Source organism: Phocoena phocoena, chromosome 2 (genome assembly GCF_963924675.1).
Source record: "Phocoena phocoena chromosome 2, mPhoPho1.1, whole genome shotgun sequence".
In the NCBI taxonomy this organism is placed as follows: domain Eukaryota; kingdom Metazoa; phylum Chordata; class Mammalia; order Artiodactyla; family Phocoenidae; genus Phocoena; species Phocoena phocoena.
Window position 1 is genome coordinate 34,137,817 of NC_089220.1, and position 20,950 is coordinate 34,158,766.

The window sequence follows — 20,950 nt, forward strand, 5'->3', positions numbered from 1 at the left end:
ACCAAAGATGAAAAGTGGAGGAAAAGGAGTGTACTCTTCCCTGTTCTTTCGCCTCGCCCTGCGCAGCCGCCTGGGAGCTGGAGACTGGGGGGGCGGGGGTGGGGGCTAGAAGACGAACCGGAAATGAGAGGCGGTTCCGGGGTGCGCGCCCTTCAATATCCGGGCATCGCCTTCTTCCTGTCGTCTTCCCCACACCCCTACCCCCCACCCCTACCGACAGGAAGCGGAAGTTAAGAAGGCGTATCCTGGCTGCCTCTTAGCAACGCCGGGGTGGGTCACGGGACACAACCAGCTGACTCAGGTAGAGCAAGAATCAGTGGGTGGGCTTGTTGCAGCCACGATTGCCCGGCCAGGGACCCGGGCTGAATAGACATCGTCAGAATGTCGGCCAAAGACCGAATTGAAATCTTTCCCTCGAGAATGTAAGTAAAAGAATGGAACGAACAGGTGTTCAGGAAGACCTGCCCGAGCCGCTGTCCCTCCATACCCTGGACCAGCAGCGGGGCTCCTTGTTTCCTGGGCCGACCTGAGCTCTCTCCAGTCTCTTCTCGCGAGTCCAGGGCGAGGCTCCCTGAGGGGCCCCTTACACATTCCTCTGAGTGAACCAGACTGGACAGAGCAAGTCCAGCCCGTGAGAACAGGCGCCTGGCCTGCTGGCTTTTGTAGAGATTAGCTGACTTTAGTCATTAATCGAGCCATTCATTCCATATTCCCTTATTGATCCGGACACTGGATTTATATAACTATGAATCGTCGCCACTCTTGCCCTAACAGGGCTCACAGTTTAGTGGAGGGATAGACCAGCGGACGCAGTTTGATAAATGCTTTTTTTTTTTTTTTGCGGTACTAGGGACTCTCACTGTTGTGGCCTCTCCCGTTGCGGAGCACAGGCTCCGGACGCGCAGGCTCAGTGGCCATGGCTCACGGGCCCAGCCGCTCCGCGGCATGTGGGATCTTCCCGGACCAGGGCACGAACCCGTGTCCCCTGCATCGGCAGGCGGACTCTCAACCACTGTGCCACCAGGGAAGCCCTGATAAATGCTTTGAGAAGAGAAGTCTACTGCGGTGGGAAGCAGGCTTCTAAACCAATTTGGGGGTTTAATCGAATCGCCCTAAAGTGGGCGTCAGGTTTGATCTTGGATACCCATACTCATTTTCTAAGATCCCCTGAAATGTCACATGCGGTGGGAAGCTAGACCTGAATTTCCGAGGCACTCCTTTTGTCTGTCACCATTGCATGTCATTCAGACTTCTGTTAATAATCACCCATCACATTGTAAAGTGCATATTTGTTTATGTATATTTACCACTGAACTGTGAGCTCTCTCCAGGATGAGAAGTGTCTTGATTATTAATCCACAGAAGGTCCACAAAAAATGTTACTTAAATGAACCCATGCCATGGAATCTGTTCATTTGTGGCCTCCTTTTCTCTTTGGGCCTGAATTCTTTGTCAGGAGAAAAATTTTGAGTTTTCTCAAATGTGCCTAACAACGTGTGGAAGGTAAAGATTGTTCTTATTTGCCCTCTCCCCCTCCCCCTCTTCCTTTTCCTCTTTTTTTCACTGAGGAGCAGAAAATCAGTTTTGGCTTTGACACTTAGATCTTTTGATTGTGGTCCTATCTCTTTGGGGGTGTTCTGCTGTTTTCCTTTATTTTGACTTTTTCTCAGAGAATCTGAGGATGCTTTAAAATAAGAGTTATATTTTAACCCCCAAACCTAGATTTCTGTACCTACCTGGGTGGCTACAGCTTTTAATGAAATGAAGGGGTTTTTGTTTGTTTGGTTTCTACCTTTGCCTGTTGACTTTCTAATAGCTGTTAGTCCTAGGTGGGAAGTAAGTCAGTTGTGGAGAAAGGCAGTGCCTGTGAAATAGATAAGGCTCCGGACTACCCTGGGGTAGTGAGGACTGTAGAACTCCCAGCACTTAAAGACTGACTCCATCCAAACCTCTGCCCTAAGAGACACCAGACTCTAGCATGGCTTCTAGTAGCCTAAGGCTATGTTCCTAGAATGACTCCAGCCCCTAGTAAAATGCCTGCTTGAGAAAACTCATCCAGCCAGAATTTACTCTTTGTTCTATGCAACACCTGAGACTACGCCCCTGACCTCCCTTCCTTAATTGCCTGCTAGCAGACACAGCTGGCCTGATGGCATTTCCAATGCCCAACCTTTTGGAATTTTTCTCTGACTCGAGTCCACTCTCACTCTCCTCACTCATTTAAAAATGCCTAATCACCTGTGCACAATCAGAAAGGAGCTCAGCTCTTTCCCCTGCTGTCAGTGGTTACTGAATAATATCTGTTTTCACAGCTTTAACTAATGTCTGGCTGTGTTTATCTTTGATAGTAGTCAGAATGTTAACATTTTGTTTTGTTTTGTTTTTGCTTTGAGACTAAGAGGTGAAAATACACTCTTTGGGCTTAGACAAGAATGATAGGTTTGTGAAGGTGAAAATTGCTATTTGAGAGCACTCAGCTTGCCGATTAAGAGGAAAATCAGGTGCAGGAAATAACTGCTTCTCTAAATATTTTCCCCAAGGCTTATCAGCAGGTACTTTGTCATGTAGTCAGATGTTTTTGATTCAGCTGGAAGCAAAGTCATCATCCTAGCTGAAGGTCAAACATTTTTTGTAGGGCCAAGCAGCTCTGTGACTTGTAAAAGAACAAGTGTTTAAAGAGCGAGGCTAGAAAACACACTAGTGACTTCTGTTTCAGACACTGCTACCTTACAGTGTTATCCTGTGAAATGGGGCCGTCACCCACTTAGGCACCAGAGAGAGCAAATCAAGTTTAGAGTGGAAGCAAAAGAGGCATGAAGGATTTGGAGTCAACAGAAGTCAGTCACATCCAGGTTCTCCTACATACTGGCTATAAGCCTTTGGGCAAGTCACTCTTTGAGTCTCAAGAATTAAAATTTGTCTATTTCATGAGAAAAGAAATTAAATATAGGAGGAAATTAAAATTAGCGTGGTGAATTCAGTTTTATGAACCAGTTCACCTTTTTACTGTAAACTTGCTGCCATTTGCATTACTAGGACTTGACTTAAATTTGGTTCAACTCTTTGAGCCCAAAGTCTGGTGGTTAGTGTCAACAACACGGTATGTTAAATGTACACATTGGGGTGCATAGCTCTTGCTCAGGCTGGAAGCTGAACCAACTTCACTTGGTTAGACCTCCAGTGAAGCTAGTCAGTGCAAATTCAGCCACTGATAGCTAGTTTTTCAAAGACAGAACTGTTCACCTGAATTATGTCCCCTTAATCTATAGGTGAGGTAGTATGGCATATGGTTGGGGTACAGTGGACCTAGGTTTGAACCTTGGTTAAATCCCTGGAGTCAGAAATCTGTTTCAGGTCTTGCTCTGCATTTTCTTCACCGAGTGACTGTGGGAAAGTCATTTCACTTTTCTGAGCTTCGTTTTCCTATCTTTCAAGATAATGTCTAAAGCCCCTTCCAGCTATAGAATTATTTTAGTAATCTTTGGCCTATGGTAGAAGATTCAGTATAATCTAAGAATTTAGTCAGAAGTTTAGCAAAAACTATTTTGCAGTTGGTAATAACACCAGTCATATGAAATTATGTCCCCTTAAATCACTTTAGGTATGTTATACAATTGATTATTGAATCTTATTATCCACTTTTTTTTCTCATTATTAAATTTTATATGGCATATGGTAGCAAGAATGGAAATGTCAATTTCTGCTGTTGCTTTCTTGACTTTGGTTTTGGGGTTTCTGATGAGAAAAGATTGAAATAGGGAGGTAAGGAGATTTAAGTGGCTTGTCACTTCTCAGAAGTGTTTACTTATATGTGTTATTTGTTACCTGGAGTCATTTACAAATTAGTAAAGTGATTGGTAGTAGAGTCTTAATTGATGATATCAAAACACTTCAGTGCCACACTTTTAATGGAAAAAGTGATAAATGATTGTGGTATGAAATACAGAAGGTAAAACAGAATATAGTAGTAAAAAGTAAATCCATCTTTTTCACTCAACCTCACTTTCCAAATGAAACTGTTACCACTTTCTGTGAACCTCTCTAGAACTATTCTCTTTATCTGTATAAGCACATTCATCCCTTACTGTGCATAACTGAGACAATGTAATATGAGGAGCACATGCAGATCTAGCTTCCTCTTTTTTTTTAATGGCTTCATATCATTCTGTTGTATGATGAACCATGATTTGTGGAACATTTAACTTGTTCCCACCCTTTTGCTATTATAAATAAGGCTGGACTACTCGTCCTTGACCTTGTACATGTTTTTGTGTACATGTGGGAGTAAATCAGGGGGATAAATCCCTTAAAGTAGAATTGTTGGTCCTGAAGGTAAATGCATTCAAATTTTGATACATATCATTGGACAGATTTTTTTTTAAATTCTTAGTGCATCCCTAATGGAAACATATACTGTTTTAACTCACAAATCAAGTAATTATTTAAACTATGCTGGCATCATAAAATAGTTCTGACAAATATTTATTAAATCATAATAAAATTTATTAAATTATTAACCAATTATTAAGTAATATTTATTATTATAATTATTAAATTATTAATGTTATTTATTAACTTATTTATCAAATTATTAAGTTCTTATTTATTAAAGGATTGTTTCTGTTTTAAATAAAAAAGACTTCTTATTTATGGAACACTGAGGGTGGAAATCTACAGTATTGAGAAACCAATTAAGCCTGTCAGTTACAAATGGTATATATTCTTGCTCTCATGACATCAAGGAATTTGCATAATTTTAACACCATATTGGGGAAGTATTTTTATTTTAAATGTCTTTAACTTTATTTACATAGGGCACAGACCATCATGAGGGCTCGGTTAAAAGGAGCACAGACAGGTCGAAACCTCCTAAAGAAAAAATCTGACGCCTTAACTCTTCGATTTCGACAGATCCTTAAGAAGATAATAGAGGTAGAGTGAAGTTTGCTTAGAATTGTATTTATTTTAGAAGTATCTATGGAAAATCCAGCACGACCGTTGGCATTTTAATTAAACATTTTTCTTTCAAAGGTAAAAATGCCATTGTAAATGTAACAAGTTTCAGAAAGTACATTTAATAATATTCAAACTCTTTACTCTTGCCCCCAAACCTCACTTGATCTACTCTGGCCCCTGCCTGCCCCTCTGATCTCATTTGGAGCTTTTTTTCTAACATCCTCCTCTAGGACCTTTGCATTAGCTGTTTCTAATGCCCGAAATGCTCTTTCCCCAGAATTTATTATGACTGTCCTCTGGCCTGTCTGGTAACTTTCTACCCACCTGTCCCAGTTTTTCTTCTCTTTCAAAAAAAATTACTGTGTATTCTCAAACATTAAATATTCCAGATTTTAGAATCACTGTGCCATTAGGATTTTGAGAGCAGTATAGTGAATTTAAAAGATTAATTTGAGCAAAACAGCACAAATAAGGAATTCATTCAGGAATAAGGTCGGCCCTTCATTAAAGATTCAGTTTTCTATTTCTTAGTGCCTTTATTCCAGTATTTTAATTATAAAACTCATGGTTTTGCAACATTGTTAGTAACCATAACCAAAACTGTTCAAGCAAAATTGGATATATTTATTTTATTGTTACCAAATCAATATTTACATGTACACCTAGTGTAAAGTACTGATGGTTGTTAAAGGAACATGATTATGATATGATTTTTCCCTGTAAAAAACTTGGTTTTATTGGCTGTTGGTTTTTGCTTTTCCAGACTAAAATGTTGATGGGTGAAGTGATGAGAGAAGCTGCCTTTTCACTTGCTGAGGCCAAGTTCACAGCAGGGGACTTCAGGTAAGAACACTTAAGTGGGGTGTTTTGAAAAACAAAGTGCTATCATGTTCATAATTTCATGTAAAAGCCTCTTTTAATTTAAAAAAATACATAAGCATGAAAGACAAATGATATAGTAATAATAAGAACACTTTTAACCCCATCACTTTTTGTGTTTATTACCACCCACGTGTATCTGTTACATAGTTGCAGGCACAGAATACTTAATATTTTACAGTCCATTTTCATTTAGTATTGTATCATAAACATTTTTCCCTATTTTCACATAGCTGCATAATATTTAGATGTATGATAATATATTAACGTTTTCCTGTAATGGTGGGCCTTTGGGTTGATTTTCAGATATTTGGATTATTAGAAAAGGTGCCATGAACATCTTTATGTATATATTTTTTAATTTCTGTTGAATTATTTCCTTAGGAAAATTTTTAAGAATGGAATTGGTTGTTTAAAGGGCATGGACTTTATGGCATATGTCAATGTGTGCTTTACAAAGTGTACAAAATGGCTTAGTTATTGCTTTACATATGTTATGTTTGGTTATGTGATTTGATTCTCCAAATAAGCCTGTGAGGTGGACCAGGCGAGCATTGCTGTTCTCAGTTTAAGTTTAGTGCCTTCGTAAAGTCAAATGACTACTCAGGGGCAGAAGTGGAAGTTTTCAGGGTTTTTGATTTTAGTCTTCTTTACCAATAACACAATGCCTCCATTCTTAGTTTGTGTTATCTGGGAACATTACCTGTGGACAGTCTTACAGCTTGAGGGGCATAAGACCTTTTTTTTTTTTTTTGCAGTACGCGGGCCTCTCACTGTTGTGGCCTCTCCCACTGCGGAGCACAGGCTCCGGACGAGTAGGCTTAGCAGCCATGGCTCATGGGCCCAGCTGCTCCGCGGCATGTGGGATCTTCCCAGACGGGGGCACGAACCCATGTCTCCTGCATTGGCAGGTGGACTCTCAACCACTGCGCCACCAGAGAAGCCCGACCTTTCTTTTTTTCTTTTTTTCTTTTTTTCATAAGACATTCTGAAGTAGTAGACTTTTAATTTTTGCCAGTGTTGGTAGGATAACAATTTGCATTGACTTTTCCATGAGAGGGCGGGAATAAATAGTGTGTATGTGGTATGTGAAAGTGTTTTAGGGTGGTTATGGGGAAGACACTTTATTTTGTGATAGTAACAGGTGGGGAGTCAGACAAAGCCGGATGGAAATTAGATAGATTCCAAGGTAAAGGAATTGGACTCCCGCTTAGGCACACCTACAGATTTGAACAGCAAACCCAGAAGGAACGTTTTCTCCAAATTACATTAGTGGAATGAAAATCCCTAAAGTCACATCTATGCACCACATGTCTGATTGAAAACTTAAGCAGCCATGCACATTAAAATCATTCTTTGTATTCTTATGGCTGATGTTTGAATATTGCTCATACTTTGCTCTCTGAGGCCCTCCTCTGGTAGCAGTGATTGTTCTTTTCTGAAAGAAGACAATCATCAAAGCATAATCATGACATCTTACTTTTGTTGAAGTCACCTGATGGGTCCCTGCTGGTTTATTTCTCACTCTAAAAACTCAACTAAATCAAGGCCTTTTCTTTTTCTGCAGCACCACAGTAATCCAAAATGTAAATAAAGCCCAAGTGAAGATTAGAGCAAAGAAAGATAATGTAGCAGGTAACTTTTCAACCCTTTGGAACTCTTGGTGGAGAAAAGATAACATTTTAAAATTAACCCGTTTATACAGCAAGATCTTGATGGCCCAGTTAATCTTTTCTCCTTAGACAAAGTTGTTTGGCTTTACATGTTAAAACTTGTTTACTGGTGGTTGCCAGGGGATGGGGGTGGGGAAAGCTGTTGTTCAGTGGATGTGAAGTTACAGTTATACAAGATAAATACATTTTAGAGACCTGCTGTACAGTAGTATAGTTACAGTTAATAGGGTGTTGTGCACTTAAAAACTTAAGAAAGTAGATCTCATGTTGAGTGTTAACACATACACACAGGAAAAGGGACACAGGTCTTTTGGAGGTGATGGATATGTTTATTACCTTAATTGTGATGATGGTATCATGGGTGTATGCATATTTCTATACTCATAAAAATGTATACATTAAATATGTGCAATTATTTGTATATTATGTATACCTCAAAGATGAAAGAAAAAAAACAAACAAACATTGTAACAGCCAGATCCCTTACTAAGGATAATTTGACTTTTGAATAGGAATGAACACTTAAGGAAGGTTCCTAAATTCATTCATTGAAACCAGTTACAGTTCCAGGCAATCTCTTGACTTTTGAGTATTTGCTGAAAAAGAAACACAGGAAACAGTGGTTAAGAAACAGTACTTCAAGGACATGTTTGTGAATCCATATATGTTTTTGTGTTTAACAGGCGTTACTTTGCCAGTATTTGAACATTACCATGAAGGAACTGACAGTAAGTGTGAAACTTTTTATGTGTGTGTCTCTGGGTTCTTCCAGTTCCTCTTTAAATGAACCTTATTCTGGAAAATGATGATAAATAGACCTGCTTAGAGTTCAGTGGTTCCAGTGTTGGAAACCTTCTTTTTTTCACTTTATTTTTGGCCTCGCCGGGCAGCATGTGGGATCTTAGTTCCCCGACCAGGGATCAAACCCATGCCCCCTGCATTGGGAGTGTGGAGTCTTAATCACTGGATCGCCAGGGAAGTCCAGAAGCCTTCTTATCAGATATATTTGGGACAGTAGTTTATCAGTTAATCAAAAAAGTGTTATTGCAGGGAGTCACAAAACATTATACATTGCTTAAAATATTTTATTTCAACCTAGAAATTTATAGAGTCATTTGCAATTTTAAAAGTATAAGGCCATGGCCTTTCTTTGAGTATGAATCCACTGATTAGACTTCCATGTTGTCTTTCTGCATAAACCACACCCACAATGTATTGTTTATAATTTCCAGTTTGGGTCTTTTTAAAGTACAGTAAGATCTTAGGCACTGTGATACAATCTGAATGCTGAATCTTCCTAGACTTTTATAGCCAGCCTGCCCAATTTTTTTATAATTGTCTCACCTTTTCCTAATTTGACAGCATGTTTCAGGTAGTAATGCATCTTTGTTGAGTCTTTCCAAAGTAATCAGCTTTCTTTCATAGAAACAACAATATTCTTTCTTTGGCCCTCATATTAAATTGGTTCACATCAAATATTTAGTACTGCTTGAATAAAGAAGTAGAATATTCTAGAGAGTCACCTGTTAACAGAGTGTCAACCATACTGGGGCATCAGGCAGTATAATCTACAAAGGGAAGGGGTGCATTCATTAATCCAGCAAGGTAACTTCTCCTATAGTTAGATTTAGAATAGTATCCTTGTGCAAAACTATTCAGCAACATGTCCTACAGTTTTGGGGGAGTGAAATGGGCACTTAATATTTGGGTTAGTGAATTTATTTTTCCATGTTTGGTATTATTCTGACTTATCTTCTTTTGGGAAGTTTATGGGGAAGATTACACCCTAAATACAAATGTTGTCTGACTGGTTCTTTCAGGTTATGAACTGACTGGTTTAGCCAGAGGAGGTGAACAGTTGGCTAAACTGAAGAGGAATTATGCCAAAGCAGTGGAACTACTGGTGGAACTAGCTTCGCTGCAGGTAAGTTTCTGATGGCTTCTGCACCATCGTCCCTACTTTTTACTACTAACAAAATGTTTGTGCAATGTTATAGTTTCACTCTTGGCTAGGTGAGAACAGCAATAGTCAATATAGATTTAAATGCAAATATAATATGGTTTATGCATGAAAGCCTTTTTTCCCCCCGCTTTGTGGCCAGTTAATATATATCTAGGTCATTAGTGTATGATTCTCTTCTCTTGCCATCTTTATAACTTCAGGTGAGTCTGAAGTAAACAAATTCTAATAGAATGGAAATCATGTTAGCTCTATGGAAATCTCATAAGAATTTTGTGTTCTTTAGAAGTAGTCTTGGTTTCCAAATGTTTCTACAAGTGCTGAGTGAAGGCGAGTGGTGGACAGGGCATGAGTAGGAAGACTTTGTGCTTACATTATTAATTTATCCTCTTATTTTAGACTTCCTTTGTTACTTTGGATGAAGCTATTAAGATAACCAACAGGCGTGTAAATGCCATTGAACATGGTGAGTGTAAGCTGCTCTGGGGCTCTTTGTCCATCCTCTTGTCCGCACCTCCACATTTGTCACGGACCTACTAGGAATCAGGCACTGATCGCCTACTGAATAAGATGTTGCCCCTGCCCACAGTGGGAAGGGCAGTGAGTCAGTAATACAGGTAACTGTTAGTAAATCCTTTGATAGAAGTGTGTGTATGATTTAGGGGGTAGTTAGAGGAGAGTGGTGAGTTAAAAAGTACGGAATGTTTTACTCATTTCTGATTATTCATGAATAAAAGGTGAAACTATTTCTCAAGAGCCCTAATGTTTTTGTAAGTTCTTTCCAATGACTGAGTGATAAATGTTTTTGAACACATGAAGTATTAAGCTTTAAAGCTCTCTTTCTTAGGCCTTATGTCCTGTTCTCTTGCTGTTCTCCTTGATTTCTAAAAATAAATTTTCCCATTGGATGCATTTATTTTCCATCTCTCATTTCATTATTTTAAAACTGACTGCTGAATGTTGCCACAGTACTTTTTGCTTAAGAAACTCAGTTTTCATTAAAGCAACACTTATTCAATTTTAAAGTAAGAAAGGAGCAAAAGTTGAGCAGCAAGGAAATTATTTTACTTGGGCTCTATTAGTGTTAAAGAGGAAGTTATCTCATTGTTTAAAAACTCAAAACACATTTCCTGACTGCTTGCTTGTGCCAGCCTCTTGCATGGAATTGCAAGCAAAACAAAATGGATAAGGTAACAGTTCCAATTCACAAGGAGTTCACATTCTAGAAGCAGAATAGGCAAATTCTGTGTAAAGTAGAACCTTATGATTGACAGAAAATTCAACTTCCTGTATTCTCTCTGCTCAATGCTCCAGTTTTTAACAATGGATTGCTGTAGTATTTAAAATAACATCTATGGTTCAATGTTACATATTCATATAAATTCAGTATATTCAGTGTTGTATATGTATCACGGTCCAGTGTTACCTGTCCATAGAAAAGACAGTATGAGGGCATATTCCAAAATATTTATAATTAGTTAACTATGGAGTGGTTGGATTATACTTCATTTTATTTCTCTGTGTTTTTGTTTTTTGCATTAAATGTACATTTATTTTACAGTTAGAAAAAATAAGTTACTGTTATACAAATGAGCACTGGCAATTTGAAAAAAGATTTGAAGTTCTCACTATATATATATTTTTTAAACCCTAGTCATCATTCCCCGGATTGAACGTACCCTTGCTTATATCATCACAGAGCTGGATGAGAGAGAGAGAGAAGAGTTCTATAGGTTTGTTGGAATTTGCAGTTATTGATCATTTTTTGTTTTTCTGTATTCCAAAAGCTCGATTTGCTGAGACATGCTGGCTTATGTTCTTTAGAATTAGCACAGCTTGGGACTTCCCTGGCAGTGGTTAAGACTCTACGCTTCCATTGCAGGGGCCATGGGTTTGATCCCTGGTCGGGGAACTAAGATCCCACATGCAGTGCAGCGTGGGCAAAAAAAAAAAAAAAGAATTAGTACAACTTGTATTTTATTCTGATAAGAAACAAGGAATAATATTGCCAAAGGCTGTGGAGATAGATCTGTGCCAAGTTTTGCACACACCTAAAATATGGCATCTCTGAAAACTCAGGCCCTTCAGACAAACTATAAATAGCCTCGATAATTCTTTAAAATGAAACAATGATTTAGATGGGGTGTCTCCTACATAAAAAGAAACTGGAATTAATCAGTCAATCAACAAATATGTATTGCATGTTGGAAATGTTCCAGGAGAAGGTATAAAGTACTTGGGGACATTACATAATAATATAAATCATACCATTAGAGTCAGAGTACTTGGAGAGAAATGATACCTGTACAGGAATTAGCTCTGAACATTTAGAGCTAGTAGGGACAATAAATACTAAATAGGTGGTGTGCAGGGGTCAGTGTGTCAGTTTCAGAGAAGTGGGAGATAGGTGAAGGCAGGCGTATTCAGGAAAGACATAGCTGTCTTGCACCTTGAGTAGCTTCTGAGTATGATTTATAATCATAATTAGCAAAATTTGGTTTGTCCTTCAGTTGATGTGCAGGGTTGTGGTAATCCAGATTGAATGATCCAAAATTTTAGTGTCTGAATGCTGAAAACCTGTTCCATTATCAGGGAATGGACATCAAAGTTTATTTACCCTGAGACAGGAGCTTTTGAAATCAGTTATTAGCTTAAAATGTGTGTATTCTACCTCAAATCTTTTTTTTAAATGGGTTATAAATATGTTACTGAAATTGAAATTAATAAGGGTAGAATTTTGTTCTACTTTGTAGGTGTTTATTATCCTTGTTACAAAACTAGAAGAAATCAATTCTACTTAGTACCAAAACAGCATTCAGAAAATTCCCTCCTTTATTTTATAGGTTAAAGAAAATACAGGAGAAGAAAAAGATTCTCAAGGAAAAGTCTGAGAAGGACTTGGAACAACGGAAGGCAGCTGGAGAGGTGATGGAACCTGCTAATCTTCTGGCTGAAGAGAAGGATGAGGATCTTCTCTTTGAATAATGTTTCCTGCTCTGATTCCTTCAAAAGGCCTAACATGGCATCATTTTAATTCACGGTGTGTAGGTTTGGTATGTGTGGCTATTTAATTTTTGGCCTAAGAATTTCACCAGTTGTAAAATTCCCTGTTGTCTATTTATGGGATTACCTTTGCAGAATCATAATTCAGCAACCATTTATCACCAATGAGATTTGGAGAACCTGCCCAGAAACTTACAGAATTTATTCTGCGAAGTGTCACCCTACTCCACTTACATGTCTGTTGCAAGTGACCTGCTTACCAACATATTAAGAAATTCCCCTTAGGAAACAGCAGTGGTCTCAGGCCAACACACGTAGGCCAGCTACTGCTGGAACACCCTTTGTTCCTACCTACTTGCACACCATTGTCTGAGATTGCTGCAGCCATCCTTGTGTTAGTTACTGTGGGACTTCTCTCCTCAAACATTATGAAAACCTTCACTTATTCTTCCTTGAATATCAGGTCTGTCTTGTCTGTCATGGGAACAGTTCTGCCAGTTCAAATGTGACTATGGTAATATACAGTAAAATGATTTTAAAATGAGTTGTTCCTTTTTTAATGAATTTACTGCTAAGTTGTGTTCTTATGCTCAGATCACCACATGGGATTAGCATCCAAAAAGAGCTTTCTCTGCAGACATGTATGAAGTGGGTAGCTTCCCTTTCCCCCCCTTCATAAACTTACTGAGGTGAGTGAGTGAGTGTTGAATTTTGGGATACTAATAAATATGATTGCCAATGAGTTAAGAGGGCTTATTATTACTGCTGTTTTTTCTAAGAATAATTAATCCCCATTTGAGAGTAATAAGGTAACTGTAGTATTTTATAATCAGTAACAACTTGAGGCATTTGAATGACCATATCGGGTGACTGAGGTTTTTAGTAGTTTGATCTGGTGTGAGCCATCCATGATTACTCAGGCTTTCCTGCACTCAGTTATAGGCATTGTTTGACATGATTGGCCATGGAACAGTTTTTAATTAGTGAAATTGTGACACTAGCCTTAACCGTATTGTGTTTAAATCAACTGATATCACAGCCTAGACTAATTTTAAAGTAGGTAATTTTAAAGTAATTTTGCATACATTTAACAAAGACCTACCATAAAATAGCTTAGTGGTATTAGACATTTGTGTTTTATCTATTATTATCTCATCACAACAACCATTAAGAGGTACGTATTGTTTTAATCCTGCATTTCACAGAAGAAAATTTTGAGGTACAGTGAGCTTGAAGTGGTGAATCCCAGATTTAAATCCAGGCAGTCTACCTTCAGAATTTTTACATCCTTAACTTCTATCCTTTTTGCCTCCCCTATGTTAAAAACTTTGGGTAAAGGTAAAGACATAAGGCCTGTCCTGGAGGAGCTGATTTTTAGGAAATCCTGTTGCTGCTCACAATAAAATCTCAGATTCAATGTAAATTCAGTAGTGATTGGAAAACCAACAACTGAGTTCCTAAGTCTTGAAAATAAATAGGTAACAATGAACTGCTTAATATCTAATCCTCCCAACATTCTAGTGAGTTAGTTATAAATACCATCATCTCCATTTTGCAGGTGGAAGGCAGGCCAAATGTATCTTGATTTCAGAGCCTTGGTTCTTAAGTGGTATGTATGTATGTATGGCTCTGTAGGAGGCAAAAATTAGCTGGAAAGTAGATGCAGAGAGCCAGGTTTCGTGGGTTTTCGTTTAGATAAATTTATGTTCAACTTAAGGAACTAAGCCAGAGAAGTACCCTAGAGTTTTTCCTGTGGCACCATAAACCTCTGGTACTTACTGGCTTTGGCTACCCTCCCTACATAAGTAAGTGCAGAAGATTTTACAGTTTAGCATATTGTTAAAAAGAAAGAGACAAGAGTGGACAGAAAATTTGTTGTGTAGGGTTGGGGTGATTGAAGCTGTATGGGAAGGGAGTAGATCAGGAATAGGAATAGAAAGCTGGACTGGGGTAGCGTGTGTGTATGTGTAACAAACACTTTCTGGTACCTGATTGGCCTCCTTTGGGAGATACAGAGTAGGTATTATAGAAAAAGGGAAGGGATGAAGAATGGAGAATGAAAATATGTTATATATTTGTCAACAAGTCATCCTATCCTCCGTGTTCTCAAATTGGTGGTTGCATGTAGTGGAATTCGCCTGAGTATTACATACCTTCTTCCCCAGAAAACTAGTTCCAGAGTTCACAGCTTTAAGTTGTCTATCTGTCTTTAATACAGTTTAAACAATTAAGGAAACAGAACCTACATTTGTGCCAGTAGGGGGCACTTCCCCACTGTGAAGAATAAATTAAGACGTATTTGTGTTTCACCCAGAGGTTCCAATGGACTTGATTCTGGCAAAACTTGAAGACAAGGGTGGGTCATTTTAGATGTGTTGAAACCTTGAATGGCAGAGGATATAAACACAGCAAGAGAAAGTATTCAGTGACTTTTTAAATTTGAAATATAATTTTACTTTTTATTTTTACATTACAATGTGCAGTGTTACATCTCAAAACAACAGAGTGCAGATAGATACAGGCAGGATAAGAGTACAAAGGAAAATTAACAATAGATGTCAGAAAGGTTACCTTTATTAAGGCTAAATCCCTGGTTTAAATTTTCCACACACATTCACAGAATTACATTCAAATTATTCCTTAGGCCATGAGAAAAGGAAAAAAAAAATCCAGACATTAGATTTTCATAGAAAGCAAATCTGGATTAATCTAAACACTATTCTCCTTTCTGTTTGTTCTGACTTAAGGAAATTTAGTAAAGGAACATTATTTCCTTACTTGAACTAATGTACATTTCATTAGCGATTGGTATCATTCCTATCAGTGGTTAAGACCTCCCTCCACACTGGGGTCTCCAATCAGAACCACAGAGGGACAGGAAATGGAATTGGCCAGAGCGGTGTAGGGCACAACTAGGTGGAGAGCAAGGCTTTTTTCCATTTTCTTTCAAGGAAGTCAGCAACAACTCAGTTTTCACTTTGTAGGGACTATGTCGAATATCAGCACATCCATATCACCAGGATTGAGGAAAGTTGGGATATAAACATTTCTATCCCTCTACCACTGCTGATGAGGAAGAAAAATATATAGGACTTAAATGATCCCCAAAATACCTCATCAGCTTAGATTTTTAAGAAGTATACTACGGCATAGCATGTGCCTCGGTAGGGGACTTGGACTTGCTTGTTAAAGCCATGCCTGAGTCTGCACAGCACATGGCCCTAGCGTTGGCCCTGTGGTCTACAGGTAACTCAGGGACTAGCGCAGCAGCCACTTACTGACACCGCCTAAAATCTCATTCTAACTTGACTCAAACTGCAAACGTTTTAGATCGTAGGGTTGAAAATAGTTGTCAGTTATAAGCAGCTCACAAAACTCCACTGTCTACCACAGACTACCTTTCATTCCTAAAGAGAAAGTATACTGGAAAACTGAAAAGATTAAGTACTTACGGTGCCTTGTTTTCAGTGCTGAAAATCACTGTGACCTTTGCATTTTCCTGCCATAAACTGGAGTGTTTCAGACCTGAAGAGACAGTATGTATGGCATTCCTTACCTCAACCTAGGAATGTTACTTTCTTCCTAAGGAACATTATCTTGAAAGTATTTCCACACAAGATATATTCCACAGCCAACTTTGAGGCCATGTGAATTTCAACAGAAAAAGGCAGCATATAAACTGTCTACAATTTGTTCAAATAATAATATGCAAAGGAGAAAAACTCAAGTATGTACATGACACTGAGACAAACTACTCATTAAAAACAGTTGCTTATGTTAAATTAAGTGACAATTCAGTATTATTCCAGTGTTTAGCTTTGGGGACAGGAATTGTAGCTAAAGTCACCATATAAATAAAATCAAGACATTCACATTTGAGGTTGTTTGTCACACATCACACCATCCCTTAAGCCTTGAAAATACTACAAATTAACTTTCCATGCCAATTACAGAAGTTGAATTTTAAAGCTACAAAGCTATAGAGACAGTATGAAAGTTTCATTAGCTTAAATGTTTTATGATTTAGCTTGTTGCATTCTGATCATAAGAGGCAGACCTTATCAGGATAAAAACCTATTTCTATATGCTTAACTTTTACCCTGCAATGTTCTTTTCCTAAAACGTTCAAATGACTTTCAGGTCATCTTTTCCTTCTGATCTCAAAGTCAATTGTCATATCATTTCCCTCATATAATTTTATTCCAATGCTGAGCAAGTGTAGTCAATGACCATTTGTCAATCTATTAAATATTAGTATACAGTACAGCAACTATATTAATCACAGAATTCCAGTTTATTACCTACATATATGGCACAGTCATCAAATTATACTGTGCTCATATATAAAAATGAAAAAACTGTCAAATGTGCTATGTCCTTTTATGCATGTAAAAAACTATTTGCATCATGAGGAAGAAACTTAACAGTCAACAGAGTTTATATCAATATCTGCCATTCATAAAAATGTAACTTATACATTCTATTGTACTATGCAGATCAGGAAAAGGAAGTAAAAGTTACCCAATCAGTTGCAACGATTAAAGAAAAAAATTCAGAAAATCATTATACCTTTAAAAAGATCAGCATATGTTGTACATGTTTTAGATCAGAGACTAAAACAGGTGTGACCTTTGCATAAACCTTTCACTTGTGCAGTGAAGTCTGATCCACAAGTTTGAGCTAAAAAATTGGTGCTTCTAATGGAATGTTTTTATGAATTAAAAGACATACAAATGAATTCAAGCCTAACAGAGTAGCTCCAGACCAAAGTGGCACCATTTTTTTTTAAAGTAGTTCTGGTGACTAACCAAATACTGTTGTCTTGCCCAGTGCAGAGAAGCAGTTTCCCTTCACCCACAAATTCCCATGAAGTCATTTAAGTTAACTGTTAAATAACATCAATATTTATTACTATGTGAGACATGGACCATTGTGTATACACACAAAAGTTTTTCATGGAAATATGACTAGGCAGAAAAGACTTGGTTAGGTGAAAACAGAATTAAAAGGTTTTTATGTGGATAAAATGGAACTGCTCTGTTGAAAACTTCCATTTAAAATCCCCAAATGAGGCAAGAACCTCTAAAGCCCATGTACAGAGAATAAAGAATGCTGTTAATCAATTGCCTAAGGGGATTTTCTTCTCACTAGTTCAAGATCTAAGAACAGGTCTACAATTTATACTGCCTGCCACCTTCTAGAGACTTGCTCAAGTATCAGGGCTATCTTCCTATTGGCAGTTTGCCAGATCAAGTCCAATCATGCCACAGAATGGATGTTTCCTTCACCTCAGCCAAGTGGATGGCACCCACTGAGGTTCAGTATCAAGTTTGTTAATCAACCTAAGCAATTCCTGATAGGCTTTATCAAGATCCGAGTTCACAATTGCTGTGTCAAAGTAGTGGCCATTGTTCTGCTCCATCTCTCTAGTCTTCTCAATGATTTCTCTCAACTCTTCAGGCTGCAAAGAGAAGATAAAAATTATGAGGTAGGGGCTTCCCTGGTGGCGCAGTGGTTGAGAGTTCACTTGCCGATGCAGGGGATACGGGTTCGTGCCCCGGTCCGGGAAGATCCCACATGCTGCGGAGCGGCTGGGCCCGTGAGCCATGGCCGCTGAGCCTGCGCGTCCGGAGCCTGTGCTCCGTCCGCAACGGGAGAGGCCACAACAGTGAGAGGCCCGCGTACCGCAAAAAAAAAAAAAAAAAAAAAAAAAATTATGAGGTAATCCATTCCTTACCAAAATATACAATGAGTCAGAGATGGCTGAAGAACAAGAAATGGCCTTAGCACTGCTTTCCTTCTGTCTCAAAATACTCAGCCTCCAGTGTTCAACCCAACCCTGTCATGACCACAGGGATTTCCTTTGCTCTGGTATCTTCAGCACTCACACTGCGAACCATTTGCAACTCAATATAACCTGTTTATACTGCTATTTAGGTTTTTATATATTTCTGTCTTATCCACAAGACTAGAGGCTTCAAGAGCACAGACTGTTACTTTGAATTCCCTACAGACGTTCGTTTTCAAACATTTCAGGGCACCATAACCTCTTCCTAAAAATAACATCTTCTGTAACAGTGAACCTTTCTGGCAGGACCTCAAGTGCCACCTGCTCTTGGCTCTTATAAAGAACCCCTGCCCTCTATATCTGTTGCAGAGTTAAAAAGAGTAAACATCATGAGAAAAGGATCAACAGAATGGGTACCTTTTTCTATGAAAACACTGCTGGAAATCCAAGATTTTAATAATCTAATATATTTTTTGGAGGAAATACCTTTTAAAATTGCTTCTCTGCTTTCAATACACAAAGGAGGTCTTCAAGATGCAAAAACAAGTATCCTAAGAAGAGTTTGGGAAGCCATATAGAGCAGGCTACTTTAATGCATAAAGGAAACAGCTGTTTCACAGATAAACAGATGGCAAGGTTATATGCAAAACTTATCGAGAACCTTCTGATAATCAGGCATATAATCAGGCACATGTGTCCAAGAAAGTGAAACTGCCCCCAAATCACCCCTGTCGATGAAGAGAACTAATTAAATGTCCATATGTCTCAGACATAAAGGCCACACATCAATACTATATTGGACCCACAATACCAAACAATTTGTATCTTTCAACTGGTTGAACTTTTTTAACAGAAGGAAAACATTAAAAATATGACAGTGTATGTAAGTCCATGCCACTCTCTCACTTTGTCACAGCTTACCCTTCCCCCTTCCCCATATCCTCAAGTCCATTCTCTAGTAGGTCTGTGTCTTTATTCCGTCTTACCCCTAGGTTCTTCATGACCTTTTTTTTCTTAGATTCCATATATATGTGTTAGCATACGGTATTTGTTTTTCTCTTTCTGACTTACTTCACTCTGTATGACAGACTCTAGGTCCATCCAACTCACTAGAGCCGCATAGCACAGGGAGATCAGCTCGGTGGTTTGTGACCACCTAGAGGGGTGGGATAGGGAGGGTGGGAGGGAGGGAGATGCAAGAGGGAAGAGATATGGGAACATATGTATAACTGATTCACTTTGTTATATAGCAGAAACACACCATTGTAAAGCAATTATACTGCAATAAAGATGTTAAAAAAAAAAAAAACCGTAGTAGAAGAAAGTAGTTACAAATACCACCTATGACCATGTGACCACTTAAAGAAATAAGGACTGTAGTTGTCATAAGTATTTCTTCATTATTTACTTCAGAATACATTTCTATTAAAATATCTTTGTTTTCTTCCCTCTCTTATTTCCTTATCATGTAACATAAGATCATATATCATAGTGTTAAGTATTATTAATTTTATATCATTGTCTTTAAGTTATGGGATATTAAAGATAAAAACAAACATAAGTCAAGGAAAAAAAAAAAAATGACAGCTCTGGCTTGTCCTGAATTAGTTTCTTGTGTGGTCCTCTAATTTTCATTCTGGAATGTTGTGCATCTGGCTCTGGTACACAGAATCCTTTGTTTCCCAGCAGGGACTCTACTACACCACTGTAACTGAACATACTGTGACATTCTGGTTAAAACTTATGTCTACTCAAAGCTCAAGATTATTGAAAGAACATTCTAGAATTCAAGGTAGAATCTAAACCTTGTGTTACTAGATTTGAAATATAAATGTTAAGCCCCACATCTTACATAGATTCACCTGAGTATCTAATCCACCTAGTTTATCAAATTTAAGTATTCATCTTTTGCCAAAATGACTTATTTACTTGGTAGTTTATGTTTTAATTTTTCAAATTACAATTCATGATGAAATTGAAACAAAATGTTTTTGCTCAAATATCTTTGGCCTGAAAAAATTATCTATAGGCAAAATTGACCATAATAGTTCATACTATTAGTTTACCACTCTCAAGCCCCCATTACAGCAGAACAGATTCACAGTACAATGAAATAACTGATTATTTAAATTTTGCATTTGGTGAGGAACACCATCACTTTCTTAATTAGCACTATCTCACAGAGTTAAAATTGAGAATTTGTTTTTACTCAACACTTCTACTGTGTGATAAAACACTATTAAATACCAAAGGAGATAAAACATAAAAGGCAATAAGATACACCACCCTTTACCCAACAGCTGCAAAATATACATTCTTACTGGTGTGCAGGAACATGCACCAAGATAGAACAGATACTGGGTCATAAAATAAGACTCACCAAGATTTGAAAGACTGACATCTTACAGAGTATGTTCTCTTACCACAATGGAATTGTAAATCAATAAAATATAAATCTCCAACAGATGGAAATTAGATACTTCTAAATAACCCATGGGTTAAAGAAAATGACAGAGGAAACTAGAAAATATTTCTAACAAAATGGTAATGAAAAATATAACCTTAATTTGTAGGATGCAACTAAAGAACTACTTAGAAGGAAATTTATAACTTTATATTAGAAAAGAAGAAAGGTTTAAAAATCATCTAATTCTCTTCAGAAACTAGAGCAAGTGCAAATTAAAGCCAAAG

The 20,950-nt window shown here is 37.9% G+C and overlaps 2 protein-coding genes across 2 annotated transcripts in view; one reads left to right on the top strand and one right to left on the bottom strand.

Moving 5' to 3' along the window:
* Positions 1-241: 241 nt before the first annotated feature.
* ATP6V1D (ATPase H+ transporting V1 subunit D) lies at positions 242-13,007 on the top strand. The gene is made up of 9 exons (XM_065871129.1): positions 242-422; positions 4,815-4,932; positions 5,720-5,799; positions 7,403-7,470; positions 8,192-8,236; positions 9,329-9,432; positions 9,868-9,934; positions 11,123-11,201; positions 12,312-13,007. Exons 1-9 carry the CDS (start codon positions 382-384, stop codon positions 12,451-12,453), a joined length of 744 nt encoding a protein of 247 aa, XP_065727201.1. The 5' UTR covers positions 242-381; the 3' UTR covers positions 12,454-13,007.
* A 4,748-nt stretch (positions 13,008-17,755) lies between these two features.
* The window catches only part of PALS1 (protein associated with LIN7 1, MAGUK p55 family member), a 62,909-nt gene continuing 59,714 nt past the window's right edge, over positions 17,756-20,950 (bottom strand). Inside the window, exon 13 of the mRNA XM_065871676.1 lies at positions 17,756-17,932. Within this exon, the coding sequence (XP_065727748.1) occupies positions 17,756-17,932 (177 nt within the window). The remainder of the gene's footprint in view (positions 17,933-20,950) is intronic.